General features: G+C 46.0%; 1 protein-coding gene across 1 annotated transcript in view; it reads left to right on the top strand.

Annotated features, from left to right (window-relative positions):
• Positions 1-18,617, top strand: part of Rbm20 (RNA binding motif protein 20) — a 182,646-nt gene that overhangs the window by 137,511 nt on the left and 26,518 nt on the right. The window contains exons 5-7 of the mRNA XM_051199632.1: positions 509-603; positions 12,602-12,742; positions 14,942-15,073. Of these exons, the coding sequence (XP_051055589.1) occupies positions 509-603; positions 12,602-12,742; positions 14,942-15,073 (368 nt within the window). The remainder of the gene's footprint in view (positions 1-508; positions 604-12,601; positions 12,743-14,941; positions 15,074-18,617) is intronic.

The following is an 18,617-nucleotide window of genomic DNA, read 5'->3' as shown; positions in this document are numbered from 1 at the left end:
ACAGTCCAATCCCAAGTATTGACAATGTTATCTGGGATAATGCAGACCCTCCACTGTGCCAGTGACAGCAAGCCCAGAGGTGTAATCATGCCAAACACTAATAAGAAAAGCAAGAGAAAATTTACATTTTTCTCTTCCCATATGTGTCTGAATCATGAGTGTGTGTGTGTGTGAGTGTGTGTGAGTGTGAGTGTGTGTGTGTGAGTGTGAGTGTGTGTGAGTGTGAGTGTGTGTGTGTGTGTGTGTGTGTGTGTGTGTGTTGAGGCAGGGCCTCTCATTGGTCTTCATTTCAACCAGGGATCCTTAGAGATGCTCTTGTGTCTGCCTCCCTCACATTGGTAGTACAAGCAAGTTCTATCACACCTGCCATTTCATATTGTGTCTAGGGATAGAACTCAGGTCCCAAGGCCTGCAAGGCAGCCATTGACCAATCAAGCCATCTGCCCAATTATGAATTCTGAAGGTTACATTTGTGACTTTTTAAAACCTGGTATCATTTGTCATTCAGATTATGCCTCAAATCTTGGAACACCGTATGCAGCCATTCCAAGGACCTTTGCTCAATCAAATCCCACATTTCCTTCAGCTTCCTCGGGGACAAATGTGAGTACAAAAAGCTTTTTCTCCATTTTCCTCATCATCCCCAAGTATTCACATCATTGGCCATGTCTAGCCCAAGAGATGCAGGATGGGATGAGGCTGGGCCTTTGTATCACTAGACAGAAACCAGGAGGGGTTTCATCCATCCTACAAGTGTTGAAACAGAAAATGGTACCCTGTGTTCTTTTGCTGTTGCTTGTTTGTAGAGACAAGGTCTCATTGCCTGGTCTGGTACTCACCATGTAGTCCAAACTGACCTTAAATTTGTGGCACTCCTGCCTGAGCATCCCAAATGCTGGAATTACAGCCATGAGCCACAGCGTTAAAAGCTTTCTGCCAAATGTTCCAAAAATCAAAGCTACTTCCTGACTAGTATTTCATATTATTTTTGGGGGGAAAGCCTCATGATTTTATGTTTTAAAAATCCTCAATTAAAAATGTATTATTGGGTATGGTGATGTACACCTTTGTCCTAGCATTTGAGAGCCTGAAGTAGGCCTATCCCTATGAGTTTGAGGTCTGCCTGATCCACATAGTGAGCTCCAGCCAGCCAAGGCTACATACTAAAGCCAAGTTTTAGCAACCCCCCAAATTGTTCATGTGTGTGTCTGTATCAGTGCATGGCATGTGTGTGCAAATGCCACAGAGGCCAGAAGATCTAGGCCTGAAGTGGCAGGCAGTTGGGAACCAAAAGCAGGTCCTCTGGAAGAACATGAAGTGCTCTTAACCACTGAGCCATCTCTCTGGCCCTTCAGATAATTTTTATTATCTTATTGCTGTGGATCCCTTTGGCTGAGAGTGTTATTCTAAAACTTGAATTAGAGGGTAGAAGTGACAAGTGTCACAAGGTTCCTGACTCCAACAGTGACTGCTTTAGTGCTCACTTTTGCTGGTTTATTTGTGTGTGTGTGTGTGTGTGTGTGTGTGTGTGTGTGTGTAGTGTATGCATGTGTGTGGTGTGTGTAGTGTATGTAGTGTATGTATGTTATATGTAGTATGTGTGTGTGTAGTGTATATGGTATGTGTATGGTATATGAATGTGTGTGGTGTATATGTGTTGTGTGTGTGTGTGGTGTGTATGTGGTATTTATGGTGTGTGTGTGTGTAGTATATATGGTGTGTGTGTGTGTGGTGTGTGTGTGTGTGTGTGTGTGTGTGTGTGTGTGTCCAGAGCAGAGTCTCAGGAGTCAGGGCCCACGCTGCAGCACACCTGTTGAAGTAGGGTTTCTTCCTCTCTCGCCTCTGTGCCATGTTCTCCAAGGTGGCTGGCCTGTGAGCTTCTGGGCCTTTCTCCAGTCTGCACTTCCCTTTTAGGCTGTGGAGTTCTGGGATGCCATGCCCAGCTTTTGGTGTGTTCCAAGGACCAAACTTCTAGCTGCCTTTGTTTTTTGTCCTTAGTTTTGTTTTCTTTGACTGCAGTGTGCGCGTTAGCACCCTCTGTCCTTGGCGCCTAATGCTCGTGTTAGTGCCTCCCCATGCCATCACATCCTGCTGAAAACAGATGCAAGCGGCCCAGCCCTACCAGGTATCTGCCTTTGTAGTCTGCGCTGGGAACAGCTGTGGCCTTCCCCTCTCTCCTCACACGCTCTGCTGGGCAGGCCTCCACGTGTCACCCCTCCACATGTCAGAGCATCTGTGCAAAACATCGGAAAAGCAAGCTGTGTGGCACGGCTTCTAGGTCAGGAGTCAGTGACAATCATGGCCAAACATGAGGCCCACCTGGCTCAGATTTCTATCTATCCATGATGTTGAGCAGAAGTCCTTTAGGAAAGAACCCTTGTCTGCAAGTTCATATTTCAGTCAAAATTAATTGTGTGGTTTCTGTCATTTGCTTTCATGTCGCAGAGCCATGCCTGGATCAAGGCAGCCTTGGGTCAGTCCCACGAGAGAAGCACATGGTTTCAATTAGGTCTGTCCCTTGCCTTTAAAGTCAAGCCACTGGTTATATGATCTGGTACCCTGATTCTTGCCCCTCACTGTTCCCAGGCAGTACGGGCCATCGAGGTGCCTCTGTGCCATGTGCTGGGGCCCTCACTCCAGGTACTGAAAAGAAGGAGGCTGACCAAGCTGGGTTGGGTGACAGGTGGAACTGGGGTCAGAGCTTGCACGCCGGCCCCGCTCTTAGGTTGGGTACAGGATAGAGAACTGGTGTCATCTGAGCCCCTTATGGGGGAACTGAGAAGAGGTTGTGTGAGACTGAGCGGGACAGGTCTGAGTTTGTCCCAGACACCATGCCCGCTCTCCAGGAGCAACCACTGAGCCTGTGGTCCTGCAGTCAAGAGACCTAAAGTCAGGTCTCACTTCTGGAGCTGACAGCTGTGGGCCATCTTTGTTCTCCACAGCTCCAGCCCTTGAATAGGACAGGGATTCTCCAAATGATGACACCGAGATTGCTAAGTTTGCACGTGGCTTGTAACTCATCTGCATTACGCCTTACATCTTGGCATATCACGCATGGCCTTCTAGCCCAGTGCTCGAGGCTGAGAGTGAGGCTTGGGCTGGACCACAGGGTGTCCATCGCATACAAGGATGGTGTGGCGTGTGTGACAGAACTTTCCACACAGCCCTGTACAGAGCTAGCAATGGTGGTCACTGGGCAACGAGTCCTTCTCACTTTAGCCACCTAGAATGGTTTGAAAGCCACTTCATGCTAGCTGTGACTGCCGGCTCCTGTGTCAGGCAGGGCTCTGCTTGCATTCATGTGTCACAGTGTCGTTATCTGCTTCCCTTTAGGTGAGCTGAGGTTCCCGGGGAACACTCTAAATTATGTACACGCCAGGCAAACATAAGCCATGTAGTGGTGTGCGTTAATAACGGCTTTGACCTTTTGCGTTAATCCCAAAAATAAATAGATAATAATCTCCGAGTACTACTCCCCCTAACTGGCTAGAGGCAGAGTGTGTAAAACTTTAGGCTTTCTCCACAGCAGCTGTTGGGAGATGGAGACCGCAGATGCTATAAAGTACAGCGAACATTTCTCTTGTCCTTAATGTGTTCTCGGCCTTTCTGCATCGTGTTAGTGCGTTTAGTCCCCCAGACAGCCCCATAGGTGGACACTGTTATTTTCTTATGGTACAGCCGAGGATCTGGACCCAAGACAGACTTGGTACCCTTCCTGGGGTGACAACGCTGGAAAACAGAGGCGGTTTAAGGCTCTGGGTGTGGGAGACCCACTCCTCACCACTGAGCCACACTGGTTCAGGGTGAGGGTCCAGGCTCTCAGGGGGCTCCTTCTTGCAGTGATTCTTCTCAGTGAATTTCTCTTCCTTCTCCCTACACACCCCACCCAACAAGCTCCCGGGGTGGGGGAGGAGTGGCTGAGGCAACCTTAGGGTTACAGGGACTTACCCAGCCCTGGGCAGCCATGGCATAATGTAAAGATTCCAGAATCTGGCATCTGGTTCTTCTGCACTGCTGAAGCATCTCCCAAGATGAGCTCTGGCATCTGGAGTGCTTTCTGTAGGTCCCAACAGGAGGGAAGAGCATCGTTTGGCTGGTTTTATCATCTTAAGCTTTATGATGTCTTACTGGTCACATGGACCTCCCCAGAGATACCTGGGGCATCAGGGACTCCCCTGTCATTCACTGGAGTTCTGTCAAATGCTGATGGCTGCTTAGCTCATTATGCCAACTGGAATCAAAGGAAGGCATACCTGTCTTTGGGGAAACCAGAAATGCAGACCTGCCAATAATAGAAGACAAGCTGAGGCTGCCACTGAAGATTGTTTCATAGGCTCTGTGAAGGCTCAGGGCAGCCCTTCAGAGCAGTCATCAACCTCTGCCCCAGCTTTCAGATGCCTCCAAAGACGACGAAACTCATTCGAGGGTGGCGTCTCTCACCAAAGGAGACTCTGACAGGCTCTAGCGAGTACCCGAGAGTTTCTTTTGTGTGGTACACATTTCTCTTTACAAAATACATGTTTATTGAAAAACATTCAGGCCGGCAGCCCACCTCAGAGATCCCATGGGGACTATGACTCCTTTGTCCCCGCAACCACATCTTATGCTACACCAGGGCCTTTGCTTTCTGAGTCATTTAAGTATGTCTTTCCAGGAACACACTCTGTTGAGCAAAACCAGACAGAACCAGGGGTCTGTCACAGCGGAACCACCATTGTTTGCAGAACAACAAAAACCCATTGCTACTCTGAAAGCTGTCTGTTTGTAAGCAGGACAAAGTGGCAGAGGGGCAGAGCCAGAGGACTGGGAGGGCAAAACATACCCGCACTGCCACAAAAATCTCAAACTCCCCCAGAGACCGTCTGCTGCTGCAGCAAACGGTCTGGCCACAGCCCGGCCCACTCTAGTCAGGGTTTTTCCTCTCAGTGTTTATTATGATAGAGACTGGACACTGGAGTGACGGCTGTCTGCTTTGCTGGTGGCATGTGATTGCTGTGTGTCCCCAGTCCTCCCTCTATTCAGGGTCCCCAGACATAGATGTTACCTCTCACTTACTTGAGCTGAGCTATTTGACAGCACTGTGGCTTCTCCCTGGCTGTCTTAGTCATCATAAACAGAGTAATCAGGTTTCTTGAAGGGCCATCCAGACGCCTCAGGCTCTAAATAGGCTTCTTGTGCCCGCGAGAGACGTATTTTGTCTGAGTGTAGCCGTGAAACCGTTTGCAGTATTGTAGTCGCCTTCACGTTTATGTAGCGATGGTGCGGTAGGTGGCCCTCCTGGTTGCTGCGTATCATCTTACTTTTGCTTTCTGACCAATACTCTGTGTTCTGGGCACTCGTACAAAAGGAAAATAGGAAGTTTGAAGAAGGCCATAGGCTTAAGGAGTAGGTCGTCCCTCGGATTGCTGGCCTTTTCTAGAACATTGGTCTGCCCTACCAGGCCTTCCAAACGTCTTTGTGCGTGAGGATTAGTGTGACCCACACTAATGTCCCCTTCCTCTTCCTGTTCTAGCTCTGTCATAGCTTATGTCCTTTTAGCCTAAACCACCAGCTGCATTTGCAAAGGCTGATACGAAGGAGCCGGGGAGGGGGGGGGGAGGGGGCTGGGCTTGAGTGGGTTTTAACTTGGGGATTTTAAAATATTATTTTGATAAATGTTTATTGTTTTTCCTCTTGTTACAAAAGCAATACACCACGATTGTAGAAATAACTCTAATATTAACATATATATGAATAGAATATCCTACTTTGCAGAGAAAACAGAAGGCAAGCTACATTTACCACAACTTGTATGTGTAGACAGTTTAATAAGAAAAGGTACTTAAAAATAAGATATAGGACACAGCTTATTTTACAACCTTGTTTTCATTTTAAAAAACTAAATTTAATTTTTAATTTCTTTATGTGTATGGGCCTGCATGTCTGACTGTGCTCCACATCCATGTCTGGTGCCCACGGAGCTAGGAAAGTGTGTCAGAACCTCTGGAACTGGAGTACAGAGAGTTGTGAGCTGCTATGTGGATGCTGGGAATTGAACCACTCTCTGCAAGAGTGGCCACTGCTCTTAACCACTGAGTAATTTCTCCAACCTCGTCTTATTTTCTTATTGAGACAAGGTCTTACTATGTAGCCCTGTCTGTCCTGGAACTCACTCTATAGACCAGGCTGGCCTCAAACTCACAGAGATCCTCCTGCCTCTGCCCCCTGAGTGCTGGGATTAAAGGTGTGTGCCATCACGCCCTGCTAGGCCTCCATTTTTGACATTTGATGACTCTAAAGTTTATGGGTATAAAGTTTCTCAGAATGGGAACTACCTAACAGCCACAGACAAATCCTTGAAACTGATATCATCGATTTATTGTAGTCAAACCTAGTATGTTTGATTAACTATTTGAGATCATTAGTTAGAGCAGCATCTGTGTCTAAATTATGTTAATTCAAGACACAACTCTCTGTTCTGAAACATTGTCATGAAACGTGAATGTCTGTCCTCTGTCCCTCATCGTCTGCAGAGACTCCACCAATAAAATGATATCACCCAAGCACATCCAGTTGGAGCCCAGAGATCATTCACTTAAGGTGGAATCTACCATCTGTAGCTGCAGGAAACACTCTAGAAGCTTCTCTTCCCCACAGGCCTGCTGTCCTGAGCCATGTCCTTATTATAACGCTGAGGTATTTGAACAGAATCTCTTTGAACTCACACACGGAGCCTGTTTCAACCTGCACCAAACAAAGGGCATTGAAAGGTCTCAGAACCTTCAGCCCCAAGTCTGTCTGCTCTTTTCACATTTCCACCCAGCTATAAAAGATTTGTGGTAAGCTGAGAAGGCTGGGGTCCAGCCTTAGACCACTAGGAGGGGCACCGGGAAGAAGAGAAGCCCAAGCCACTGACCGGGGCCATTCGAGGTCAGTGCCGCCCCAGCTGGCAAAGGACGGCTGTCGTTTCAACTTGGTAATTAGGGCTCTGGTTACAGCCATGACACCTTAGCTCTTTGAGAGGTCTGACCTTGGGCTGGAAGGTCTCAAGTGCACCTGCCTCAAGTGTGTTCTGGGAACTGAGCAGCAGAGCCCTGTGGTAGGTGTGAACGGAGCACCCCAGCGCCTCACCGTCAAAACGCAGGCTGTGAGAGCCAAGCATTTCCTTAAAATCCGGAAAACTGATGCTTTTTAATATATTTCAAACTGACAAAAAAAAAAAAAAAAAAAAAAAAAAAAAAAAAAGACATAAGGGTTTCTCGTGTGAGCCTGGCAGGATTCACAATCCCCTACTCTCCTGCAGTCCTGCAGTTTACGTCATCATTCTCTTCTGTGTCTCACCATCTGTCTGTCTGTCTGTCAGTCAGATAGGCATTTTCTTTTCTGAATCATCATTTAGGAATAGTTTGAAAATACTGTTCATTTTATTTCTTGAGAATATGGATATTCTCTCTCATCATTGCAGTAATATTCTTTCCCAATCCAAGATCATCATAGCACCCCCTTCCCCAGTAAGAGGAAATAAGGAGACACATGTTTACTTATGTAGGCGCCCGCTGAGGGTCAGACATTATAGCAAAGCACTTAACTTACACTGTGGCATTTCATTGCTCAGTCAGCCCGTGGAATTGGTTTTATTCTCCTGGATTTATAGGCAGGCAAAGCCGGGGGCCAGACAAATTCAGTAGCTTGCTCACAGTAAACTACAGGAGTACAGAAGTACAGAGGTAGCAGTCGGTGCCGCCTAGCATCCTGCCCCTGGTACCCGTGTCAGTAAAGCATGCACCAGACACAGGACCGTCCCCTAGAGAGACCCAGATACATCTGCCGTCAGTGAATCTCAGCACTGTGTCACCTCAGGCTTCTCTGACACCATGGCAGCGATCACAGGACAGCTGATGAGCACAGTTCTGGACCCAGGAGTGTACCTACAACACAGTAAGGCTAAAATCACCAGCCTGTGGACACGTGTGGCTGAGCTGGTCACGGGGAGAGGGGGAGCAAATGATTATTCACTGGTACGTTGGCCGTGCCGGGTAGGAGGGGCAGGGTTTCCTGTTTGTGTTCTCATGTGGGAAAGGCCTGCTTTGCTTGGCAAAGCTTCCAGGAAGACTAGGATTTTTAAGCTTAGCGATACAAGGCAGAGTTGTTGTATGTTTGGAAAGGACTTTAGACATACAGCCACCTCCCTTGTTCCAGGTATTGGGAAACTAGTGACTGTAAAGGGAAAGGGGTTACACTCCTAATCAGTAGCCGGCTTGGGACTTGAACCCAGGCCCTCTGTCTCTTACGTTCAGGTTCTTGTTTGTCAGGAAGCCTCCAGAGTTTAAAGTCTAACCCCCACCCCCACGTTATTTCTACCTCAAACATCCACATGCATACCATGTTTGGAAATGCTTTTAGTCATCAAAGTTAATGGTAACACAAAAAATAAAAACCCAGAGATAGATATTGGGGTTCAAGCTGATGGTCAGATAATGATCCAGCCTCCCAGACACTGCTCAGAACAATTCCGAGGTGACCAGTTGAGACGACCCAGCCTCACAGTCTACTCCAGCCAGGACTTGAGACAAGACCTGTACTCTTTCATTATGCAGAGACTGGACAAAAATGATACAGCTAGACAATTAACCCAGTTTTCAGGGTTCCCTAAAGATGTCATCGCCCCCAGACATCAGGAAGTAACTTTGAGAACATGATGCCCACATCCTCAAGAGGTGGGGTGGGTGGCTTTTGGTCATTCAATCATACCACCGCCACCTGGTGTCTACAGCTAACTAGTATGGCTGACTTTCCATTCTGATACTTGAGGCAATTTTTATTAAATCATAAATAATGCGTCACCACAGTTAATGTTTTACCACGTTGTCCCTTTTTACTAATCGGAGGTACAGAACCACCGGTCAGATTTTCTAACCATTCTAAGAAATATTAAAAGCTTGGATGAGTTGAGACTCACAGGGCTCCAACTGACCAAAGGATCCATGCAGAATAATCGGAGAGCAGCACTCTACCGTACAGCGGGCTGCATTTTTGGACAGCGAAGGAAGTGAGACACAAGGCAGTTGGATAGGTAGTTGGTGTTTGTCCTATTTGAACCTGGGCAAGCAGTTAGGTGGCTGTGATGGGCTGGAAGCTAGCTGTTTGCTCCTAAGTTAGGTGTTCAGTTATTTTACATGCTAAGTTAGATGGAAAGCTGCCTACAAGCTTCAAGCATGGAGGTGTCCTTAACCATATTTAATTTGACACCTCATCAATAGAGTGAAGCATGATGTTGTCTTAGCTGTTAGAATGCAAAGGTGTTGTTTAGCACCCATCACAATAATACAGTAGTTCCCTTATCCTTGGCTTAACTTTGCACAGTTTCTGCCACCCAAGGTCACCTGAGGTCTGAGGGCGTTGACTGGAAGATTCCAGAAACAGTTTATGTTTATTTGTAAGTTTTAAGTAACTTTTATTATGACATATTGTTATAATTGTTCTAGTTTATAAGTAGTTCATTTTAATTTTTTATTATGCCCAGTTTATAAGTTGAACTTGTAAGTTGAATAAGATATGTATAAGTAGAAAAAATTAGTTTATACAGGATTTGCTTTGGGAATTCACTAAGTGTCTTGGAAGGTATTCCCTACAGAAAAGGGAAAGGCTACTGTATCATTAACTCCAAAGACCATTTAGGGCTAATTAGCAGACCCAACCTAGCCATTTCCACATAGCATCCTGCTGCTTGATCAAAAGCTCTGGAGTTGTCAGAGCTCTCAGAGATCAAACCTCACCCCAGTTGTACCCATCCAGGGACTTCCCTCTGCCTCCCTCCCCCCTTTGACCATCCCTCATTAAGGTCTTTCACAGGGAACAGGGCAAATAATAGACATGTTTATATAAGTTGTTTCAAGAACAAAGCAGTAATACCTGTTTACTTTTTTTTTTTTTTTTTAATGAATCAAACATGGCTTGAGTCTAAACGGCAGTTAATATCTACAAAAGAGATAATAAAGAACACAGGCTGGAGTCTTTTAAAATAAAGTATCAGAAAAATAATGTAATTCGTGAAAAGCATTTTGCCTTTCTAGCAGTATAGGGTTTATCACATCTGACGCCAGACAACCCAGAACAAACCATGAACATAGAACATAGATTTTCATCCCACGGCTTACTTTGAAAAGGATGGAGTGTGTGTGTGTGTGGGGGGGGTTGCCGTTGGAGGTCTATGGCCCTCAGCTGAGGAAATTTGTATCTTGGTACATCTAAAACCTGTGTGTAGTTCACTGGTTGGGAAACTCTGCACTGAGACAATTAAGTAGAAGAATACTAATCTTTCATGGCATCCAAAGAGTCAAGAAAAGTCTATGTCTGACTAGTGTGGGGAGGAGGGGTCAAGGATTGAACCTGGAAAACGTGAGCGAGAACTTTGCTATGGATTTATCTCAGCGCCTTTGATGTGGAAGCCTGTAGTTCTTCACCACCAGCAGTTTGTGAGTTTGTTCTCTGGGATGAGTATCCTGTGTGTTGTGCTGGGCTCAGACAAAGGCCTCTTACACCATCCCCTTACAGTACACGGTGCAGGGTCCCCTTGCCTGGTCACTTGCTGGGAGAGAGATGCCCAGAATCACTCCGCTTGTCTGGCTGCTGTGTAGTCCAGACATATGTCACTCAGGCTAACCGCAGCAAGGTCACGTGGGGGGCAGAAACATGCATGTGGTGCTAAAAGCCAGTCAGGCAGAGTGCCCAGGCTTAATCTTCCAGGTGTAAAGTCAGAGAACTAGCTGCTTTACTTGGCTTTGCTGGGGAGTCCTGCAGGGTTGGCCTCAGACCACCTCAGTGGGAGGCCAAGATTCCCGCCCTCAATTCACCCTCCTCACCGAGGGCTCAGTCTTTGTTACCTAGGCTCAGACTCCCCCCCTTGCATTCAGGCGGCAGCGGCGGTGTGGCCGCGGGGTTCCTCCTGAGAGGAAGTGGGTGCTTCTCCCCAGGGAAAGGAGAGGGTGCTCCTCTGAGCTGCAGGCTGAATTAGTGCTCCCCCTCTGGGAAAGTGTTTGACACCTGGATAAGATTGGAGGGCGGAGTCTGGAAGGGGCACCTGAAGCATCTCTAATTCAAGGTGGAACCATAAAGGGAAATGGTAATTGAGTCTAATTGTCCTCAGCCCAGATGAGACAAATGAGGACTTTTCATGGTAGTGTTTCCCTAAGTACCAGCCCTTGTTAGGGATGTGGCCTGAAATACCCCTTTTCTCTTACCTCAGCGGAGTCAGGCCATAATTAGCTACTGAAATTCACCCTACCTGGAAAGTGATGACTGCTAATTAATGTAGGTTTCAGCACTGGGCTGTTTTCTGGGTTTTGAAGGCTACACCCATCTCTCCCATGGTGGGTTGGTGCTGGTTCCTGATTCTTGCACTCCTGGATGTTGGGGTTGATTAAACTTTGACCAAAGCTAATCCATAGGCATCCTCCAGGAGCTTGGATCAACTCAGGTCCTGGCTTGAAGGCTGTGTTCCTTAGACCTGGTTCCCTTCTTCCTGGTGGGGATGGGAACAGGGTTTAGAACCCCAACGTTTGACCCGAACAGTCTCCTTTTTATTTGCTGAGCGTATCTGGTTGCTGAGCAGGCTTTTGTTTGGAGAAAGGATCCCAAGGCTGGAAAATGTTCTGAAAAGCAGTTGCCATAAAACCACATGTTGGAGCCATGACTATCTGTGTTCCCAAAAACCTTCCTGTCACCGTTTCCACGGAAAGGAACCCTTTAAAGTTGAAGTTGAACACCTCAAACAGGTTGAGCGTGTCCGTCCTCCCTCCCTGTCCTGCCCTGCCCCCCCCCCTCCTCTGAGGGTAGCAGGCCTTGGCAGGTTGATGCTAGCTCCCGCCTTTTTCAGGGTTTGCAGATAATCTGTAAAAACTTTCACTGCAAACAAACTGCAAAATAGGGGTGAGCATAATTAACTCTTAAGTTCCTGTCGCTCACTTCCAATAATTATCACAAATTTTACAGTTCTTGTTTTCTCCCTTTCCCATACGATTCTGCCTTTCAGAGACAACACTATGGTATACATGCTAGTTTGCAACCCGTTTTTCACCTGACGATTTGTCTTAAAAATATTCCATATCCTTCTACTGCCTGTGATTTTTTTCCCATCATACATCTGAACCATCATTTACCTAGGCATTCCCCGATTGTTGGTCATGGAGGCTGTTCCCAAAACATGCAGTAAATATATTGTACACATGCACCTTCAAATTAATTATTATTAATTTTAATCAAACACTCTTCCAAAAGCGGGCTCTTGGGGTCATGGCCTACATATATCTTAATTTTTGTTTAATATTGAGAAAACATTATATTCAAGGGTGTCAAGATGCAGCTCCCACTTACAGTATATGGATACCTCCTTAGTTGCTCTCCAGCCTCGTATCTTCCTACTCACTGGAAATATGAATCCCTTTTATAGCTAGAAGACATAAAATTGGCAGTTTGTGTGTATCTGTGAGTGTGTTTCTTCCCGGAGTTCGTTTTTATGAACGGCCATACGGTGTTACCTGTGGAGTAGGCCATCTGGAATGCCTGGACTGGGGTGGAGGGATGTGTCCTCTGAAGACTCAGCCCTGCACTTTGTCCCCAGCAGTTCACACAGAGGAAAGGTGCTGGCCGCGTGGTGCACATCTGCAATCTCCCTGAGGGTAGCTGCACAGAGAATGACGTCATTAACCTGGGGCTGCCCTTTGGCAAGGTCACTAATTACATCCTCATGAAGTCGACTAATCAGGTAGGCGTCCCCATGTCCCCACGTCCACTCTGGGATGTATGATGAGCTGCATGGTGGCGGAAGGAGACTGTGACACGTTTGAAATACAGAGAGTTGAAACACTGTTGGCTGCTTTGACAGAGGCTTATTCCGGGACTGTTCTTCGGCCCTCCAATCAATCGCCTGCTCATTGCCTGGAGGGGAGGGTGTCACTATGTTAAGGTGCTCCTTAACATAGAAAAACTAATTGGCCTCCAAATAGGAGCTGACAGACTCCCAACTGATCTCCTGAGCTAATACTACAGGCCCGGTTTCTTAGCTGATCACTTCCGGTTGACTGGGTGGGGACCCGGACAAGGACTACTAGGAAAGAGACATTTAGAATTGTCTCTGGTGTCCACATGTGAGGTCACCTAGCAGACCAGCATAGAGGGACTGAAACAGAGCACAGGGGACTGAACCCAAGGCCTCTGGCAGCACACTAGGGGAAGGGGCTTGGGTGTCTTGCCCTATGACCCTCAGCATTGAACCTGGAGTTAGGCTAGCAGCCAGTGAGCTCCCACAATCCTCTTGGTCTCTGCCCATGCACAGCACTGGGGTTACACTAAACTTTTGCATGGGTGCTGGGATCCAAACTCAGGGCTCATGCTTATGCAGCAAGCACTCTTGCTAACTGAGCCGCTTCTCCAGCCCTGTTCCCCCCCCACCCACCATGTGCCCCCGCTTAAGGCTTAGCTAAAGAACAAGTAAGGAGTCCTTTCCTCAGTGTAGGGATGAACCCTGGAACTTGAAACCACAGCTGTGGTCTCTGTTCCTCAGTCTGGAGATAGCATATCCAGTGTGCGTTTGTCTCAGGAGTTCTGTGTTGGGTAAACATACAGAGTCAGGTAAATTTAACATTAAAGCAACAAGGCTGCCTAGATTAAGTAGTGTTTTCCCCATCTGAGGATTGATAGGTAGAAGTTTAGATCAAGCAAGAGACCTTAGAAAGAAGTGGGTGGTATCATCTGAAATAAACCCTAAGGAATTCTGCTTTCTTTGTTCTCGTACTTCACAGTACTGTGGTTAAAACAAAACAAAACAAAACATGTATCTGAAATTAACTAGCAGAGAAAGAGGAAGATGACAAACAGGGGAAGGATTAGGGGGAGGATTAGGAGCTCATAACAAGAACTCTCTAGTCACAAGCAGAGTAGGCCTTTGTGAATTGAGGAAGGCCACTTTGGTATGAGTTGCTCACTGACACAGGAAAGCTATTGCCCCCTAAATATACGTTGATGGATTAAAGTATCTCTGCACTACTGTAAACCTCAGCACGGAGGGACCAGCATCAGTCCACACCATTGTTTAAACCAAACACAAAACTCTAACAGCCACTGATTTGCACAAACAACTCCTGGGTAAATGGGCATGTCCATTAAGACAGTTTATTAGAAGCTGTAGACATGGGATGTGTTTATCAGAACAGTTAAGGAAAGAAGGAAGATGCTGTGTCAATATGGTCTGGGGATTCTTCTCTCCAAGCCACAGCAGCCTGGCCATCCTCTAGATCTAGGGGCTTATAGCCCTGAATTTTCAAATCTACTTCGTTTGAATGAGGAGAATGGGGCTCAAGTAGCCTCCTTGGGCTTCTGCTCCTGTCTCCTGATGTTGCCTCCACCACACGGCAGCCCAAGGCCATGTGCACAAGAGCCCACATGGGGACTGTGAGTTAGTGAGCCCTCCCACCCCACAAGGCCTTCCATAGGATGATGGAACTCAGGATGCACATATATAACTAAGAATAGTGTTTGGTAACCATGGAAACCAGGATAGGAGCCATCCTGTAATGAGCTCTTTTGGTGAAGTTAATAAAAAGTTCTCTTTGAACTCATGGGATCAAAGAGAGTTCTTTCTTGTGCTCATTTTTCTTTTTATTGAGCTATAAAACAGATACTCCCAAGTGCAAAAAGTATACTTGTTCAGCTCCATTAATTTTTTTTTTTTTAACATATGTAACCCATATAATTAGGAGCTAGGCCAAGATAAAGAACATTTCTAGAACATCAGGCTTTCCAGTCAGCTCCCAAACGCCACTCTAGAAGAACTTGCAACTCCGGCTTGTTACATTGATTATGTCACATGTTTTTTAAGCTTTATCAACATGGAATCATAGCTAGTATTGATTTGTGTTTAAGGTCCTTAAATCAAGTCCACTGTCTGTCTTACTGTCCACCCTAGGCTTTTCTAGAGATGGCTTACACGGAAGCTGCACAGGCTATGGTCCAGTACTACCAAGAGAAGTCTGCCATGATCAATGGTGAGAAGTTACTCATCCGGATGTCCAAGAGATACAAGGAATTGCAGCTGAAGGTACTGCATTCTTTCATTTAGTCCGTCATTCAGCAAGCATCAGCTGTGCCCTCTTGCTTGCCAGGTGTTTATCTAAGTACTGTTGGGAAAGCCACCTTAGGAAACAACAGAAAGGTTAGTCACTGATCTTGAGGATATCACTTAGAAACGGAAATGACATCATGGTAAGAAAATTGCTCACTGAAGGGAGAGGGAGGGTCTGGGAAGAGTTGGGTAGGGAGAGAACATAATCGACATATATGTATGAAATTCTCAATCAATAAATAAATAATATATATATATATATATATATATATATATATATATATATATATATAAAGAAAACTCTTCATTGAGGTGAGTAGAGGTACAGGCATGCCTAAGCCTACTTGGCAGCTAGGGGTTCTGGAGGGAAAGGCCTACACAGAAGTCTTGAAGGAGGAAGGAGGGTGTTTGTGTTTTGGTAAGGATACTTCTACCCTTAAATACAACCTCTTGGTCCATTCGGACCTCTGGTAACATTTCTCCCCCCAACATGCCCCCGCCCTTGGCTCTTGTTCTCTCTTCCATCTTCCATAGGTTTCTGAAGCCCATATAAGTCTTTCTAGGAAACACTCGACTGACTGGACCACGCAGATGCAGTCCCAGCCCCTAAGTGGGCTTTGGTTTCATTTGACCTTGCTCTGCATTCTTCCTTCCTTTTCCTTCTTGAGCAGTATATAATCTATATAGAATTAATTAGTTGCAATTTACTATTAGTCTTGAGTCAGATCCATATACCTCATAAAAGCTCCACAAAAGTTAAGGAATAAAATGTGGACAATTCCCAGAAATCCTTGGGGCCCTCCTCACGCCCAGCCCTCCTTTTCCATTCTCCTTACTCTGAAGATAATAATAACTTCTGTGTTGTTCCTTTAGCTCTACCCCCTCCTCATATCACCCTAAGTGGCGGAGCTTAGCTTTTCCCATTCTTAAACGTTAGATAGTGGGAAATCGCATGCCTAGTTGTCTTCTGTCTAACACACTCCTTCATGTCTTTTCATTGTTCTGTTGCTCCGTGGCCTGTCATGTGTTCATCTGTCTTACGGCTGATGGACATTAGGTCCTTTCCAGTTTGGTGATATTAACATTAGTGCTAATCTACTTGTCAAACGTGTTATCGTGGTACAAACGCACATGGATGGAATTGGGATTGCTAGATGACCAGGCGGGCTGACCTCAACTCTGCTAGGTGACAATGAGCTCTTCCCAAAGTGCTTTGTCACAGCCTAACATTCTCTTCTTTGTAGTGGAACACATTCTTGCTAACCCTAATTTGTCTGACTTTTAAATTTGGGTACGGGGTGGGTATAGTGTTCTGGTTTAGAACAGTTTTATTTTTTGTTTTCCTGATGGCTTAAAAGGTTGAGTACTTTTTCTTATATGTGTAACTGGCTCTGGTTTTCTTGGTGGGAAGTTTCTTTCCAAGTCACAAGCCTGTGATTTTCTTTTATATTTTGTCTTCTGGTTGATTTGCTATTCTCTTGACTGGAACACTTGGTCTGTTTGGGTTTATTATAATTGTTGCCATATTGGTGTTTAACCCAACCCTCTTATTTTATGCTTTCTACTGTTCTACCTAATGACTTTTTTCCTAGTTCATTTTTACTTAGGGTCCAATTTGTTCACAACTCACAGCCCTTTATCTGCCCTTAATCTTGGGGGTTGATGTCAGATGACAAAGCCTAAGGTTGCTTCTAGCAAGGGCAAACATTCTAACAAGTCAACCTACGCAGAAAGGGTAATGTGTCAACCAGTTGCCCTAGGTCCCCCTGTGCTCTGCTTGCATTGCTGCCTCTGGAGGTCCTTCCCAACCTGGAATCTTCCTCTGTAATAAAAGCATGGGTCAGGTGAAAAGCCCCACCCTGTTCTGTACCTAGCCAGTTCCTGTTTTCCCCTGGGGGGCCGGAATGAAATGTCTACACTGAGTTCCCAGTGGAGGCTGGGCCTCCAAATGCAAGGTCCTAAGATTGGAATTAGGCTGAACAACAGTAGTTTCTTGAAGTTCCAAGACAGTCTGGGTGGTTCAGGGTTACTGTCAAAGATGTCACGCGGGCTGAGACTTGCATTCAGCAAAGGTTCCCTGAGTGCTGCTGTGGGTGACTGAGCTGGTGCCATGGGCATGGAGGAAGCCAGTGTGTGGGGAACTTAGTCTGATGGGAGAAGAGACGTGGAAACAAGGAACCAACAAATATGTGCGCTATGCCAGAAAGAGAGGGATGGCACCGTCCTAGGCTCTGCCCCTTTCTGCTTTGAGCCAACTTGCTTAACCTCTATGAACCTCAGCCTTCAGATGAGTTCAGGACGGTACTTGAGTTCTATGAACCTCAGCCTTCAGATGAGTTCAGGACGGTACTTGAGTTCTATGAACCTCAGCCTTCAGATGAGTTCAGGACGGTACTTGAGTTCTATGAACCTCAGCCTTCAGATGAGTTCAGGACAGTACTTGAGTTCTATGAACCTCAGCCTTCAGATGAGTTCAGGACGGTACTTGAGTTCTATGAACCTCAGCCTTCAGATGAGTTCAGGACCGTACTTGAGTTCTTTGGTTTTAAACAATTTTCTTTTCAGTCTCACCATCAGTATCCTGTGAGGTGTGCAGGGCGGATAATCACAGTAATTATAAGGGTATAATGTATACCTTTAATTGGATCTTGCAACTCTGGGGCAAGTAACGTATTAAGTACGTTCATACATTATCTACTTTAATCTTGACGTCAGTCCTGCCAGACAGGTATTATAATCTCACTTTTACAGATGAAGATATTGAGTCTAATAGAAGTTCCACAACCTGCCCAAGATCATAGTTACTGGATGATCCATGGTGAAAATGTGAGCCTGTTTATAGGTCTTAAGTTTGTATGTTCTTGATTTTCCTTCTCCTAGAGCATACTTGATATTCACTGTCTTTGTATATAGTTTTTTTTTTTTTTAGACTAAAAGGGGAATTGTAGTGTGATATCTACACCACCCACACCTGTTGCACTAACCACGCCCATTGGAGCATGGGGAGAGGTGCAGGCATGACCAGGGATGGGGGGGCACTAGGTCTGGGGTCCTGGACCCCAGCACTCTCTTGCTTGTCAGAGAAAGAACATCCAGAGGCATCCTTGGGACGGGAACCTGCCGGCGGTCATCTGTTTCTGGTGTAAGTGAATTTTCCCTGAATAAACATCCATCAGACTGTTGTTTCCCCAGATTCTTATTTATACACATTACAACTGTTGGCTGGGTGTGGTGATTGCCTTTAACCCCAGCACTGGGGAGGCAGAGGCAGAGGCAGGCAAAACTCTGTAAATGTAAGATCAGGCTGGCCTTGTCTTGTGAATTCCAAGTCAGCCAGGGCTACCCAGTGAGAGCCTTTCTCAATAACACCAATAACAAAACAAATAAAACCAACTAGCCAACAAAACAAAGCAAAAACCCCTGAGACAACTTTGGGTTTGCATCAGATACAGTAATTTTTTTTAAAATATCAAATTGTTAAATTTTCTACCGTCTACATGAAAACACAGAAAGAAATAAG

The sequence above is a fragment of the Phodopus roborovskii genome, unplaced genomic scaffold (assembly GCF_943737965.1).
Source record: "Phodopus roborovskii unplaced genomic scaffold, PHOROB, whole genome shotgun sequence".
In the NCBI taxonomy this organism is placed as follows: domain Eukaryota; kingdom Metazoa; phylum Chordata; class Mammalia; order Rodentia; family Cricetidae; genus Phodopus; species Phodopus roborovskii.
Note: the sequence above shows the minus strand (reverse complement) of the source record. Positions and strands in the feature narration are given on the sequence as shown.